The following is a 16,077-nucleotide window of genomic DNA, read 5'->3' as shown; positions in this document are numbered from 1 at the left end:
GCGCATATATACACACAATGCCACAAGCCATAAAAATTAATCATAACCGTACAAAACAATTGCCACGGAACAAATGTTTCTATATACACACAAATATAATCAACTAGCCAGGAAGCCACCGTCAATGGGCAGAGTAGTTCCATTGACCATTGAACTCTGATCACTTAGCAAGAACAGTATCGGGTTCACAATCTCCTCCACCTCTGTGATATGAACAACATGTATAATTAGCTGGTATGTAGCGAAAAGTAACAGTTTGTCAGAGAGAAGACGTGTGAGGGTTAATACTTGGCCATAATTACATAATACTGTACAATAATTACAAAAAACGTGCTAATTAAAAATCCCTTGAGAACTCAAACACACCTGCAAATCTCCCCATTGGTATTCGGTCCAGCATTGGCCCAGCTTTCTTTGAGTCGGACCACCCCAGTCTACCCATATTCGTCATTACAACAGTGGGATTGACTGCATTCACACGGATCTATAAGTACAAGGAGGATGTAATCAACTTTTAAGGTTAATAAAATTCCAAGTTTTTCTGTTTTTTAGACGGATTTGTGTCAAAGATGTAAAGTATAACTTTTAAGGAAAGCTCGAGTTAGATATAATTATAGATGAAAAAGGGCTAGCTTGCCCATAATACTCTCAAAAGTACCTTTCATAGAACAATTTATTATTTAACACCGACATAATTTTAGAGTTAATTCGCTATAATAGTAACATTAAGGTACTTATTGACATGGCAGCAGTTGCATAACAACAGTGACAATCTGACAAATCACGAGTAAAGGCCAGAGCTCAAAATTGTATTCATAGAATAATTTAAGTCAGCTCAGAATGTGGGATCAGAATTATTATACAGGAACAGGCACAAGCTCACCTTGTGAGGTCCAAGCTCCAATGACATCATTTTAGTAAGCATATCTAATCCAGCCTTTGCAGTACCTGCATGCAAGTCATGTAATAGATACCGTACATAGATGCTACAATAATGTAGTAATAGTGGCGGAAATATTGGCAAAATGGCTATGTGGTACGTACATGTACATACAGTAAGTAAATCATGTAATACGCAGGGCTGCATCCAGGATTTTGGATCAGGGGGGGGGCGAATTGGGCAATTTAAAAATGTAGGAGGGGCAAAGTCATCAGAATTATAGCAGTACAAATGAATCTACCAGATCCTAGGGGGGGGGGGTGGCGAAACTATGCCCAGGGGGGGAGAATTACCCCCTCGCCCCCCCTCAATGCAGCCCTGATACGTACATGTACATACTGGAAATTGGCCGACTGAGCAGTAAGTAACATTGTAAATCATGTAAATCACTATATTTATACTGGCCGGTACTAGCTGTAACTATGTCGGCTTACAATAGACAGTGTGCTCCTTAAGTGCGCACTGAGAAGCCTGACTGGAGACATTAACAATGGAACCTTCCACGCCCCCTTCCACCATACCTCGGGCTATGAACTGACAAAAAGACAAGTAATTATAATAGCTTGAACAAGTGATCTGTTAGTACTACCATGAACTCTTGGTATGGTATTGTGACTGCTGCGGTATACTCACTTGTGAGATAAACATGACTGCTTTTAAATTTATATCCATAATCCTGCAATTGTTGGGTTATAATCATCTGAGTGATCAATGGTTGTACGTATACCGTATTCAACCGAGATTACGCCCACCCTCCACTTTTAAGTGAAAGTTCCTGCATAGGCTAATTTGCCTCGAGAATATGCCCACCAGGAAGTGATGCATTGTCAGTGAGCAGTTGTCAAGAAAAGGTTTAGCAGTTTCTTGTGTAAGCTGGTTAGCTATGAACAGCTAGATCCAATAATTACTCCTATTTATAAATGTGAGCTATTTGCAAGTGTGAGAGACAGGGACAATCTTCTCTGAATCTCCATTGAAGACTGGCAGTGACAAGGAACAACCTTCTGATGCAGAATTTTGACTTATATACTTTTCTTTATACCTATCTACTTTACCCATGCATTACTATATTGTTGTATTGTATTTCAAGAGCTGGCAGGTCTCAGACGCAGACAAAAAAATACTTAATGAGTGGGCGTAATTTCGAGGCAAACACTGGGTGGGCTTAATTTCGACTACTGTTTTTGAAACCCATCCTACCTGTACCGCTGCTTTGTAGCATGCAATTCTGGTGGGCGTAATCTCGGTATAATACAGTATTACATTATGTACCTATCATATGATTCAGGTGTAACATCCAAGAAGTGCTGTAGCTGCCCCACGCCAGCATTGTTGACCAGAAGATGGATAGGTCTCAGTTTGGAGAGCTCTGCCTTCACCGTTGCCATGTCACTAACATCAGCACACACTGTGATAAGCCCTTTCACCTGCAAGGGTGCTGCACCATAGCTACTGTACACATTATCAGTTGTAGGAAAGTTATTTAAGTGCATAACATTGAGATCTCATAAGTGATGTCCGGACACAGATGAAGATGCTCAATAATCATGCGTACATAATTTTGTATACCCTGTTATATACCGTATTACTAGAATTAAACCTTTGCAAATGAGCTAAATCATCAGAAAGATTGACCTTTTGCGATCTAACTATTAATACGTTCTGGCAAGAATTGTGTGTATTTTTACTCATACAAATTTAGGTGTTGCGATTTTATTGTTGCGAATCAGCAAGTTTGCATATGTTTGGTACTCGCAAAACATTCTAGCACCCTATTAGAGACAGAATTGTCCTAACGTCAAAAGTAACACTTAGTCTGTGCAATAATTACTGTAGGGATAATTACACCACTCATGACTGGTGGATGATTACATTTGCTCACCTCTTCCTTGAGTGAGTCCAGGTCAGCCTGGGTTCTACTGAGTGCAATTACCTCAGCTCCATATCGCATCAAGGCAATCACTAGTCCTCTGCCAATCCCTGCAAGGTGATGTTATGTAGCTGTGTCAATTTAGAATCCTTAAAAGACCTGGTAATGTGGTGTAATGTTGATACAGACTACTCTCGCGAGCAGCAATCCGACGGATGCATGCTCGCGAGACTAGATACAGACCACAATGCAAAAATAACTCCCTATTAAGAGAGAAGCCTCGAGCACCTATTAAATCCTATCGTTATAAATGGCCACGTGGTATTTTCAAGTACGAGGCCAGGGCCTAGACTCGCTGGCCAGTCCCATCATCACTTCTTGAGGATTGGGACTGGTCAACTGCCAATTTGCGAGTTGTTCTAGTGGAATTTTAATTAGTTGCATGACATCATCTTGTGGTTTGTGCGGTTGACCAAAGTTGCGTAACTATCAAGTGAATGTGAGTTATGTCCTGTGGTTTATCTAACACAACATAAGACCCAGCCCAACTATAACGAATTACGTGGGCGAAATATGTCACATGACATTGCTTCTGCACTGTGATTGGTCATTACTGATCGGTAATGAGAACAACTCGCAGATTGGCAGTTGACCAGTCCCAATCCTCAAGAAGTGATGATGGGACTGGCCAGCGAGTCTAGCCAGGGCCTACTGGGGTTGCTAGCTGTACACGTACACAGCTACAAACTTACTTCAGGCATGCACAGGATGTAATTACAGTTGCAGGTACAGTTATTTCTTACCCTTCCCAGCTCCAGTAACTAGAGCTCTTTTCCCAGAGAAGTCATATGAAGCAGCCATTTATAAAATTGATTCACTAGTCTCATGAATCAGCCGCCCTTTTTTTGGGAAGGTCGGTGAACCGACCGATCTTAACCCACTTCGCCATGATGCTCAAATGAGGACAAATGCAATGGCGACAAACCTGAGCTCATCATTCAATCCATGGTCTGCAGATGGCTCTGTGGCTGGGATGCAGCTAGGAGACCCTGAGAGTGGACTGGTTATAGCTAGGAGACATGGTCTGGTCTCAAATAATGTAAGTTTTAGCATTGAATATCGATTACATTATCCTAACCGGACGTACGGGAGGACTACGGTATCATGCACTTTTAGTCGTCTGATGTCAAAACGTTACGACTTGGTGTCCATGTAGTCAATTTTTTAAGGAGCATTTGTGCTTTTAACCTTACACGTACCCTAACCCTAATCGAAACCCAATCCTATTATATCCCCAACCTCACCTCCAATAGAATATCCACAGAGTCCCTGAAGCGTGGCTTGGGACCAATTATATTTCTTTAAGTAATTTATAGGTGCCGTATACCCATTTAAAAATGTTCTCCGCACTACAGGAGGATACTGAGATAGGCAGTAGTGCTAGAAACAGTAGCTCAATAAAAATGATGGACACTTTACAGGATATTTCAGCTATTTCCTCTGAAATACATAAGGTGTGTTCATTGACAGTATGATGAAGGCAAGAGCCAAGAAGGCATGTATGTATTCTCTATAAAGTTATTGTGCACACGATTTTTCATGTGTGAAGTAGCTTCACTCACTGCCTTTCCTTCTGCTTTTGACAGTGGTAAGTTTTTCAAAAATCAAAATCACAAGTACTATCCATTCATAATAACTTTTGATTTTGGATTAACAATTCAGTGATTTAAGAAACGAGAGCCAGCATTGGAATTTACACTCTTGTTTGTCACCACACCACCCTGTACTTGCACACTATATTTCACTCTCACAATTTCTGCATAATAATCATTTATACCTGCATGCATGTCACTGTTTTGCTTTAAAAATAGTGATAGATTATTATCGCTATGCTTCGGGTCACAGATTGAAATTGAACTCAACAAGCGATTTACGGACAAGGAAATGGCTGACTTAGTGCATTTGGGTGTGCTGAGTAAGTGCTTACTACAGTTGAAAATATGTGTGCGTGCTTAATCTTTATTGTTGTTTCCACAGAGACGCGGCTATCTAAGATGAGTTTGCTGCTAGAGCATTTCACTTCTGTGGTCACCAACAAGGAAGCCATAGTGAGCAGACTACAAAGCCAAGCTGCCGACAACTCACTTGTCATTGAAACATCTTATCAAAGGTAAATGTTATTGGAACTAGCAACATGAAACCCCTGAAGTTACGACAGCTACATAATACAGATTGTGTAAAACTGCTTGACTCATACATTTAAATAGGCTATGCGTGCCGTCCCCTTGATCTTGACTCCTGATTGTCAGTAAATGTACCAACACAAACATAATTTTATTTTCCTGGGTACAAATGAAACACTAACTTAAAAGCAAGATCATTGGGGTGAGCGAAGCGAGTCCCTTACCTAGTGATGCAACGTTGTCTGTATGTCTGTCATGGACCAGCACGATATTCGTTTTTGTACTCGTAACCCTTTACCAACTTTTACGTGAATTGCTGCGCATGGGCGCAACTAGCCTAGCTACAGTGCTAGTGGGCAATGAAGTTCAAGACACAGATACTTTTGAGGCCACCTGCAAGTAGGTCAAAGCAGCTCAGATGGGGACCTTCTGAGCCTGAGGCACACCTGCTGGAGGTCACAGCAGCTTACTTGCTAAAACTTGGTCTCTAACCACCTGTTGCCCCTCGTCCTCACTATCCTCAGTCAAAATACAGCACACAACAGGCCATTGTTTAGAAACACAGTAAATCCTGGCTTGGAAAGTAGCTAAATAAGGCAATGAGGCTGACTGATCACTGCATCAAACACGGTGAACTTACACAAACCCTGATCATAATGAACTCAAGCGCTTACGCTCGCCCTTGTGTCACTCTAGTAGTTTACATGGCTCTGACCAAAAAGTTTAAGCACTTAATTGGTAGGCTACAGATGTCAATTGATATTTACAGTAATATGTTTAATTAGACATACAGCAGAAGTTTTGACATCATTGGGAGTATTTGTGAGCCACTTTTCTGGAAATTGTGACAAAGCAAAGTGGGCCTGTTTACTTGACATGGAAACAACTTCACTGGTATGTTTCATTATAGGAAACGATTATTTGTCGCATGCATTAGGCATTTCTAGCTTGCTGTTTTAAGTTCTGGCTTTATATTCAACTTTTTTTTAACAGAGCAAAAAGGTATCAGAGACAGCTCAAAGTATTGTTGAATGCACATCAGACTTGCAAACTTCTCAACAATTACACGAAACCCTAGAAGGAAACTGAAATGTTATGAACCACTTCATGATTATTTATTTTACTGTACCGTATTCTTCAAGTCCTTTTAATTGTTGCAATAAGTGGTTCATACTCATTTGGATACAGAAGGCGATGGGGGATTGTCTCTTCTTTGTTGTTTACTGCATTGTTTTTAGAGCTTTTGGTTTTGTACCACGATCGACACAATTTGAAAGTCGAATAGGATACATAGCATACAATATATAAAAGAGGTATCAGTTTTAAAACGTTTGGTAGATCTCTCCATGCAGCATTGTATGCTGTCCAATACAGGTGCCAAGATGCGCCGATGGAAAATATCAACCAAAACATAGAGTCGAGAATATTGCACCAGTCAGCACGGTATGGGCGTAATGCTAGCACCAATACAGCTGCAATGGCCGGTGCCACTACGTACATTAGTTCACTGTACTCTTGGTTGATGTAAAACACCAGAATGACTCGGAGGATTAGCCAGCAAACCATTGATAGTCCCTTGTTCCTGGTACAGTTCCATTCTTAAAGCATCCTTGAGTAATATTGGCCATTTCTTGTATCAAGAGGCATTTAAATCGACATAATGCAAGAAAATTCTGTTTTGGTAAAATAAGATGAAGAGAGCAGGCAATAAAACAAAGAACAGGGTAAAGAAAGATGCCACAACGAGGTACGGAATGTTGTTCCGTCTTGGCATCATAGTAGATGTTGTTTGTAGTATATCCACACACATTCCAAATTGTAACAGGTTGGATCAGGTACAGTGAGATAGAACACAACTTGCAGTATGACAACAACATAAAAGTCGTGAATGCATTAATCACAGACCCTTTAATTTGCCAACTCTTCCTGAATCTTACCAAGCATTTGTGCAATGGACTCCACGCAATCACAATTATTCTGCACCCTTTGTCATGTAGCGCTATACAGATGTACACGCAATATCAATACCATTGGGTAAAGAGCCTTAATGTATTGCAATGACAACACTGTTAACATGTTCATTTCTTCACTGATGCAAAATGAGGGAGTAGCCATATGTGAAAAAATCTAAGCTGAATAATCCGTACTTCATAATTACAACTGCATGTCAAGTCATAACGTTTGGGTCTGCTGCATTTAGGGAGTAAAACATTTCAGTATACATGTGCTTATATACCATAATTATAGCGGGTGATTTTCGAGGGACAAAGTATTCGTGGTTCAGCAATATTGAGATATTTCATGGGTAATATTATCGTGGTAGTTGCTTGCACTGCAGGTAAAGGTAGGCAAGGTCGTTTCATTCGTGGGTAAAATATTCATGGTCTAAGCTCCAACCATGAAAACCACGAATATTTTGCCCTACGAAAATTACCCGCTATATACGGTAGTTATATAATAAGGAACAAGATTCTAACCATGCAGCATAGGAATTTCAATAGGAGCATAGCTAAAGAGTCAGAAGCTAGTCATGGTATGATATACCTGCAGATGTCAATTGACAGTTAAAGTCTTAGGGTATTAACATCACTGGGAGTATTTGTGCATGAGTCAGTTTTCTGGTAATTGTGACGAAGCAAACTGGGCTTGTTCACTGGACATGGAAAAAACTTCAGTGCATGGCATGTTTTGTTAGGAAATCATCATTATTAATTTTGTGTGCATGCATTAGGCTATTCTATAGCTTACATGGTGTTATGTTATGGATTTACAGAGCAAAATAATTTATATCATCATAATTATCATCAAAGACATCTTTTAAATGCAAATCAGATTTTTATACTTCTCAGCAATCTACTAATCTACTCATTGATGTTCGAGTCTTTAATCTTGAGAAACTGTTGCAATAAGTGGTTCATACTCATTTGGATACAGAAGGCGATGGGGGATTGTCTCTTCTTCATTGTCTATTTTTGTTTTTTTAGACCTTTTTGTTTTGTACCACGATCGACACACTTTGAAAGTCGAATAAGCTACGTAGCATACAATATATACAAGAGGAATAAGTTTCAAAACGTTTGGTAGTTCTCTCCATGCAGCATTATATGCTGTCCAATACAGGTGCCAAGCTGCGCCGATGGAAAATATCAACCAAAACATAGAGTCGAGAATATTGCACCAGTCAACACGGTATGGGCGTAATGCTAGCACCAATACAGCTACAATGGCCGGTGCCACTACGTACATTAGTTCACTGTACTCTTGGTTGATGTAAAACACCAGAATGACTCGGAGGATTAGATAAAAGCCAGCAAACCATCGATAGTCCCTTGTTCCTGGTTCAGTTCCATTTTTAAAGCATCCTTGAGTAATATTGGCCATTTCGTGTATCAAGAGGCATTTAAATGGACATAATGCAAGACACTTTTGAAAAATTCTGTTCTGGTAAAATAAGATGAAAAGAGCAGGCAGTAGAACAAAGAACAGGGTAAAGAAAGATGCTAAAACGAGGTACGGAATGTGGTTCTTAGAGAATGCTTCTGTCTTGGCATCATAGTAGATGTTATTTGTAGTAGATCCACACACATTCCAAATTGTAACAGGTTGGATCAGGTACAGTGAGATAGAACACAACTTGCAGTATGACAACAATGTAAAAGTTGTGAATGCATTAATCACAGACCCTTTAATTTGCCAACTCTTCCTGAATCTTACCAAGCATTTGTGCAATGGACTCCACGCAATCACAATTATTCTGCACCCTTTGTCATGTAGCGCTATACAGATGTACACAAGCAATATCAATACCATTGGGTAAAGAGCCTCAATATATTGCAATGACAACACTGTTAACATGTTCATTTCCTCACTGATGCAAAATGAGGGAGTAGCATATGTGAAAAAATCTAAGCTGAATAATCCGTATACATCAGCAACGAATTTTGTTATCGAGTATGATTCCTCTAATCCACGAACAGCAAACGGGTAATTGTTAAACGCATTTGTAATCAGTTGCACACAAAGCACGAATCCGTTCAGAGCAGGAGATGTGATATTGATCCTAAATACAATGACAATAATGCATAACACAGTAAGTGGCAACATTAGTCTCACAAAGAAGAGAAACCATCCATATGAAGAACCCACGCATTGTTTGCATTCTCGATAGTAAGAAAACACGGCTGGTCCTAGTCCTGGTAAACACTCACTACACAAAAGCCCAGTGCGATTCAGAGGGCTACATGTTTGCTCAGTTAGTTGGAATGTGTCTTGCGTTATAGCTTCGTGTGGTGTTGCATCGTATCGTGTGTTGTAAGGGCAGCGTCCTAAATATGTCATATTGTTTTCAAAGGTTGCGCAGTAGTCTCCTCTGAGAAGTTGTGGTGGAACATGACACTGAGTGATATAAATACCAGTGTGCTCATTACCGCCACAAATACACTGAGTACTCTGGTACCAATACCAAGTAGGGCACAATCCAGGAGGATTTTGTGCTACAGACTGCTGGCAAGAATAATTCTTGGCTGCACTACAATCTAACACACTTAGTAGTCCAACAGCTAAGATCATGATTTTATACCTATTCATGTTAGCTAACGTACTGAACCTAGTAGCTTAGTCTATAACTTGAATCTAGGCTGATCCATATATTTAACTTGAGGTGGACCGTGGAAGTTAAAAATGCTGTTTATTGATTGAAACCTAATCATAATTATCAAATCATGTTGCGCATGCGCAAGCGAGGTTTATCCCTTTACCGGTGTAGAAGCGATATGGGGCTCCCCCCCCATTTCAGGGCCCCCGGGCCCTAAAACGCTAGCGATTTGGGGCCCCCCCACGGCCCTATTTCACTAGCACTTTGAGGCCCCTCCAGCGATATGGGGCCCCCACTTATAACTTGCAGTGTAGATGGTATCTATATGCTTGTAGCCTAAGCCTCATGGTCTAAGTAAATCTAGATGTCCCTTGCTGACTAGATCTTGCACAGTACTTACTCATAATTAGCTCTCTTGCTGACTAAGTGCAGAGTTTAATAACACCATGGCTTGCAGGTGCTATTGGCTAATATTAGACTAGCAGGAAGATGTAGATCTATCCTGAACTCGAGAAAGTTGTTATTTTATGCCCCTGTTATCAGTTACGGAATAAATTACTGTTCCTTTAACTGGCTCTGTTTGTTAGATAATAAGATATCATAGAGAGAAACACATGCATGCACACACAGAACATGCATGCAGAGTGAGACATACATTACTGTCATAGGAACAAAGACGAGCAGGGCCTCTTCACAACACAAGTAAACCATAGAGCCTTGCTCTGCGTACATAGGGCTGAGATAGAGGTAATAAAACACACATGGAAAAAAGAACAAGTGTGTCCACAGGTGGCTGACTACCATGCATCCTCCACAATTTCTTGCTTTTTGATTTGCAGTTTATTCTCAACTTCGCCAGGAAAAGTTCTTGATAACAAAGTGCATGGGCTGCGGCTGCTGCTTGTATTCTCAGTAGTATATGCTCAGCCTATATGAATGCATGCATGCATGTGCTGTGTATACAATGGCTATGTGCTGCCACACTGTAACGCAGGCCTTATTTTGCACATAATTATGGCTGCCTTATACTGTTATCGTCAGTGACCAAGCAGCACAGATTATAGGTTAGTAATATATTCTGTATTGGAGTTTAGATCTACATAAACATTATAGCCATTGATTCTCAACTCAACCTCCTATTACTGTTGTGCTGGCTTGACTCCACTGCTCAGAATAGACTTCTCTAGGGGGGACCCTATAATCACTAAGGGGGCGTATACCGCTAGTGCAATGGGGCCCCCCCTTACACCCCAAATCGCTAGCGTTTTAGGGCCGGGGGCCCCAAAATAAGGGGGGGGGCCATATCGCTTCTACACTGGTCAAATTGTTACAACAACAATCTGGGAGGGAGCGTGTTATCAACTTGTGAATGTTGCATGATATTGGATTCTGTGGCAGATTGGATAGTATCATGAATGCGATTATCCTTTGAAGTTCTGCTGAGCCACAAGTGGACACAAGCTCTACAATAGTCTACATGCTTGCTAAGCAGCTTAGTTGACCAGAGTGCAGCTTTTAGAGGCCACACATACTTCCATCGAGGCAGCAGCAAGGCATAAAATCGATGGTTAGTTTGTGCACAGCCATTGACCCACGCCCATCTCTACAAGCCGTAGCCACTTCATTGGGGGCGGCGATAACATCAAGCTAATTTGGTGGGTTGGGCTCAGATTCAAACTAAAGTGATGCAAACTAAAGTGATGCAAACTAAAGTGATGGAACTGTTCCAGGTTCCAGATTGTGTGCGGCTGACCTGTAAAGGGATATACAGTAGTGTGTTTGTTGTGGCATCTCCACTGCGTACCGAGGCATCAACACCTGCGGTGCTTTAAGTAAATGTGATGCACATGCAAGATTGGCAATGGTTTGTGAGCATCATGCAACCATTGTTTCTCTTCGTCACTGGTTTGAACGCAGTGCATGCATGTGTTCTGGGCATTGCTAACACACCAGCCGATTTCTCAGAGGAATAGCATCAGCAAGCTCAATTTGCTCTTTCTCGATACATGATGTTGGAACACTGCATATTGTTTGCAGGGCTTCATCTAGTAGGGGGGGGGGCGGGGGGGAAGCTTCCCCCCCAAAAAAAGAGGGGGAAATAGGAGGAGAGAGGGGCACTATATATACCCAACATTATCTAGACACAGTCTTTTGCTACATGTAGCTTTGCTATATAGAGGATGATTGGTCATCATGCACCTATAGTCTTACCACAAATCTATAATTATATCCATTGCTAATTAGTACATGTGGTTTCTATAGTGTTCGGTCCACAATTTCAAACCAGCATACCAAGTTACATGGAGTTGCCTGTCAATGCACATTGCCAGGCAACGTCGCTAATAGGGCACAAACAATAATATAAGAGGTGTGGTGACTGGAAATGGGCATGGCCTCAATGTTTTTGCGCTGGCGCGTGCGGTTTTTTTTTAACTTCCCCCCCAAACTTAAAATCCTGGGTGAAACCCTGGTTTGACAATACCAGCATACTCTGTAGCATTTGTGACATTGGCTTATTCACTTCGTACATGCCTCCACACTGTTCCTTTGACTGTGCTGCCAACACCATCAACAACTTCCTTCCATGAGCTGTAGCAAAAAAATGTTACACTTGATCTTTAGATCTGTTATGCTCTTCAGATTTATTTTGCTCGAACTGAGAGCTAGCTCCATCACTGCACTTTATAAAAATATTAAGTGTGGGTTTTTGTTGTGATAAAATGTGTATTGCATGAAGACATACACAAATGCTTTCCCTCCCCTCCTAGGCTACGCATGTGTAGATAAGTGGATGCCAGATTTAAGGTGTTCAGTCTTGCAACTCTGACGTCTGCTTGCTAAGACTAATAAAAGTGGTCACTATACGGAATAATGGCTGCAAGGTCAAGAAGAGCTCGATTTCAGTCAGACACAGGTGGTACAGATGGACATTGTGGACCTATAATTATGAAAGCAACTAGGGACTGCATAACGCCTAAGCAGTGCTAGAAACAATATAGCTCAATTAATAAATGTGATGGACACACTATAAGAGCTTATATAGTCTACAGGATATTTCCTCTGATATACATAAGGTGCATGAGTTCATGAACAGTAAAGGTATAAGAGCCAGGAAGGCATGTTTAACTAGAGCACTAAAGTGCAAACCCTCGGTTGGTGACATGACATGATTATAAAGAAACCAGAAGAGTTATATAATGCAGTGCATGTAGTGATGAATAATTATCATGACTGTATGACTTATTGAACTGTGTAGCACAGCAACTCAGGAGCTAAACCAGACTGGAGGCGTGCTAAAACATTTGAGAACAGGATATTTATATGCACTGTGGACTAGGATCACAGCAAAAAAGCCTGGAGCCTCATGCAGAGAAGTATGGATCACAGCAAAAAAGCCTGGAGCCTCATGCAGAGAAGTAGGATCCCAGAGACTAAACACAGAGACAAACCTGTAATTATTGGCTTATGTTTCGAATAATAGCCGCATCTAATTATAATGGTTTATGTTTCAAATAATAGCCGCGTTTAGTAGTACGCAAAAAGCTTCTTGCGAAACAAAGCTTTTTATACCACACTTACGTCACCACTAATTGATCTCATTGGTCAACAGCTGTAGGATATATAGAATATTAGCATACAGCCCCAGGCATGCACAGTTTTTCAAGTTGTTTTTTAGTTTTTTCATTTGTTCAAGAAAGTAAGCGAAGAGAAAAGAGCCATGCTTGACAGTACTAAGACTCAAAGCGACGGCAGAAACACGAAAGGTGCTCTCCAACAAGATGGCTAAGCTTCCATGGGTCCATGGGCGCGGTTTAAATACATTTTATCCAAGAAAAGCTTGCAACTCCAGTAGGGGACGTCGAATGGTCAACGCTTGGACCAAGGAAGCTCTTGAGCATCTGTATGAGTCAACATGTTGCTCAACTAGCTCTTTGACGGCTGCAAAATCCGGCATAGTCTTGTTCTTTTTTGCAGTCTGCATCGTGGATTGAATTGTTGCTAGGGGGAGGTCCTTTTATAGTGCTGCTGTCACGTGGTATAAGTCAGATATACCACACCTACTCGGAGGATATGCACCCTATAATTATATCCTCCTCTTAGGTGTGGTATACAGTAGACTCTCGCTATTCCGGCTTCCTGAAGTACGGCCACCTCGATATACCGGCCAATTGGCTTGGCACGGAATGCTAGCTATATTTTTACTGCACAAAACTCACCCTGAAGTACGGCCACTCGCTATTCCGGTTACCGGCGCGGCCAGTGCTGGCTGTTCCCTAGCCTCGATCCCAGGCCGAGTTTTCGCTTTTATAACGGTTAGGCGAACAATTTGCCTAACCGTTATAAAAGCGAAAACTCGGCCTGGGATCGAGGCTAGCTGTTCCCAAACAAGGTAATTTTATACGTGTATTACAGCCGGATATGACGTTTTGGGTGTGGTTTAGCAAATAAAATTGAATTACGCATAAATAGAGAACAAAATCTACATTATCCTCGAGACAAGAACCGCAAAAGTAGTAATTATATTCGAGGTAAGGTAGTTTTTAAGCCGCGGCTACTTTCTGAGCTACAGCCACCTCGCTATTCCGGCCAAGCTGCATGGTCCCAAGGCCACGCGCCAAGGGTGACCGAGTCTACTGTATCCTATACTTAGTTTTAATGCTACATTGTAGCCTACAAGTTTCCCTACGTACAAATTGTGATGCCTAAATCACCAGGTAAGCCAAACTGAGCGACAGACAGACACACACACAGACAGACTGCAGAGGAGGTACGACATCCGCGTGTCAAAGGAAACATTTTAGACACACATTCCTTAGGTCAAAGTTCGGAATGTGTGTGTTAAAGACATGCGGATGACACGCGGATGTCGTACCTCCTCTGGACAGACTGACAGACTACTGTAAGGCGGCCTTGGGTTAATAATGCACTTGTCAAAGTAATGCCCCACCTCCCCCCTACCGGGGATAAGTGGGGATTAGTTGGGGATTAGACTTGAAGTTGCTCCCCTACCTAGGGGAATTAGACAGATCACCTGATGCATGCATTGGGTCAAAGGTCAATTAAAGATCACATGATATCTGCCACACTCTTCCTTCCAACACATGCTGATGTAAAATTTACAGTTCCTTAATCTTGAGCAATCTCTGCCTTCTTGACTTCACTAGCTATAGGAGTATAGCTGTCAGGACAGACTGACAAACTACTGTAAGGCAGCCTCCTCTGTGTTTTCTACCCATCCTCTTAGCTGTTGTTGGTGATTCTGAAATAGGTTTCTTTCCATTTGGGTTGTGGCAATTTACACATTGACAATGTGTGCCAGTGAGTGGGCCCCCCTCCTGCTAGTGAAGACATATCAAGGAAGTAGGAATCTGAGCTATGTGTGTCTGCAAGCTTTTAGTTGTTTCTTTGTAGGTTCTTTCTACTCTTGAAATGTGTCCATACTCTATAATCATAAATTATCCATGACAACTTATCATTTATTATTAATCAGTTCCTTTATGAACTGTAGACAAGCCATGACATTGTAAAGATACATGTACATTATGAACGATTTGAGTCAGAATGTACATATCTTCCTTCGTAAACCCTATATGAATATCCCCCTTCATGTATGTCACGCTATAGACTCGCTGACCAGTCCATCCTAGGGATTGGGACTGGTCAACTACCAATCATCTAGTGGAATTTTTGTATGATATCATCTTGTGGTTTGTGCGGTTGACCAAAGCATGACTAAAATTGCGTCGTAACTATCAAGTGAATGTGGGTTATGTCCCGTGGTTTATCTAACACAACATAAGACCCAGCCCAACTACAATGAATTACCGAAATGGGTAATGAGAATAACTCGTTGATTGGCAGTTGACCAGCAGAGGAGGTTCGACATGGTCAAAAGGTTAAGAATAATGACACTAGAAAATTATTGCGTTCTGCATTCCTGACCTTTGGACCCAATGCGTATTGCATTCCTGACCTTTGGATCTAATGCGTTAGCACTTAACACGCATAACGCAAAACATTATTTTAATCATTTAAAGGCTCATTACTAGGATGGACTGGCCAGCGAGTCTATGTCACGCAAGGTTCGGGTGACATATCATGCGTCCATCCGATATTTTTTTATATAATAATAATTATTACAAGTGAAATGAAAACAAAACAAAGCATGTGAAACAGTAAAGCATATAACCCTTTACTGGTCAAATTGTTGTAAATTTTACAACAATAATCTGGGAGGGAGCGTGTTATCAACTTGTGAATGTTGCATGATATTGGATTCTGTGGCAGATTGGATAGTATCATGAATCCGATTATCCTTTGAAGTTCTGCTGAGCTGTTCAATTAGGACACTTAAAAAAAAAAAGGTTTAAAACAAGCTATACAGCATGTAGGACTGAGTAGTATCCATTGGTAGACCCTCTGGACTATGTAGCCATAGAATATTTTCGAAGAGGAAGCAGCAAGCCATTTGTGTTACACAGGCACTTCA

At 41.2% G+C, this 16,077-nt stretch overlaps 3 protein-coding genes across 5 annotated transcripts; 1 reads left to right on the top strand and 2 right to left on the bottom strand.

Moving 5' to 3' along the window:
* Positions 1 to 20: 20 nt before the first annotated feature.
* LOC135350909 (L-xylulose reductase-like) lies at positions 21 to 3,735 on the bottom strand. Its single transcript, XM_064549769.1, has 8 exons — positions 3,614 to 3,735; positions 2,823 to 2,920; positions 2,213 to 2,367; positions 1,574 to 1,616; positions 1,375 to 1,474; positions 884 to 948; positions 367 to 484; positions 21 to 203 (listed from the first exon to the last, which is right to left on the bottom strand). Exons 1-8 carry the CDS (start codon positions 3,669 to 3,671, stop codon positions 100 to 102), a joined length of 741 nt encoding a protein of 246 aa, XP_064405839.1. The 5' UTR covers positions 3,672 to 3,735; the 3' UTR covers positions 21 to 99.
* Positions 3,736 to 3,768: 33 nt separating this feature from the next.
* LOC135350910 (uncharacterized) lies at positions 3,769 to 13,057 on the top strand. Of its 3 annotated transcripts, XM_064549770.1 has the most exons (6): positions 3,769 to 3,909; positions 4,226 to 4,324; positions 4,716 to 4,785; positions 4,848 to 4,980; positions 5,779 to 5,887; positions 5,987 to 6,170. In XM_064549770.1, exons 1-6 carry the CDS (start codon positions 3,769 to 3,771, stop codon positions 6,080 to 6,082), a joined length of 648 nt encoding a protein of 215 aa, XP_064405840.1. In that variant the 3' UTR covers positions 6,083 to 6,170. The 3 variants fall into 3 exon arrangements, with proteins under 3 accessions (XP_064405840.1, XP_064405841.1, XP_064405842.1); XM_064549771.1 differs by lacking the exons at positions 5,779 to 5,887; positions 5,987 to 6,170 and adding an exon at positions 12,844 to 13,057; XM_064549772.1 differs by lacking the exon at positions 4,226 to 4,324.
* LOC135350908 (uncharacterized) lies at positions 7,791 to 9,682 on the bottom strand. The gene has a single exon (XM_064549768.1). It carries the CDS (start codon positions 9,578 to 9,580, stop codon positions 7,877 to 7,879), a length of 1,704 nt encoding a protein of 567 aa, XP_064405838.1. The 5' UTR covers positions 9,581 to 9,682; the 3' UTR covers positions 7,791 to 7,876.
* Positions 13,058 to 16,077: the final 3,020 nt, after the last annotated feature.

Source organism: Halichondria panicea, chromosome 17 (genome assembly GCF_963675165.1).
Source record: "Halichondria panicea chromosome 17, odHalPani1.1, whole genome shotgun sequence".
In the NCBI taxonomy this organism is placed as follows: domain Eukaryota; kingdom Metazoa; phylum Porifera; class Demospongiae; order Suberitida; family Halichondriidae; genus Halichondria; species Halichondria panicea.
Note: the sequence above shows the minus strand (reverse complement) of the source record. Positions and strands in the feature narration are given on the sequence as shown.

What these genes read in the sequence shown, in the direction of transcription:
- LOC135350908 (XM_064549768.1), bottom strand. Translation starts at nt 9,580, where the DNA reads ATGAATAGGTATAAAATCATGATCTTAGCTGTTGGACTACTAAGTGTG.
- LOC135350909 (XM_064549769.1), bottom strand. Translation starts at nt 3,671, where the DNA reads ATGGCTGCTTCATATGACTTCTCTGGGAAAAGAGCTCTAGTTACTGGA. An exon ending in TAAGGAGCACACTGTCTATT is followed by an intron (nt 949 to 1,374) that starts GTAAGCCGACAT and finishes ACTTGCATGCAG; the next exon opens with GTACTGCAAAGGCTGGATTA. An exon ending in TGGAGCTTGGACCTCACAAG is followed by an intron (nt 485 to 883) that starts GTGAGCTTGTGC and finishes TTGTACTTATAG; the next exon opens with ATCCGTGTGAATGCAGTCAA.
- LOC135350910 (XM_064549770.1), top strand. Translation starts at nt 3,769, where the DNA reads ATGAGGACAAATGCAATGGCGACAAACCTGAGCTCATCATTCAATCCA. An exon ending in ATGGTCTGGTCTCAAATAAT is followed by an intron (nt 3,910 to 4,225) that starts GTAAGTTTTAGC and finishes TCCGCACTACAG; the next exon opens with GAGGATACTGAGATAGGCAG. An exon ending in ACATGGAAACAACTTCACTG is followed by an intron (nt 5,888 to 5,986) that starts GTATGTTTCATT and finishes TTTTTTTAACAG; the next exon opens with AGCAAAAAGGTATCAGAGAC.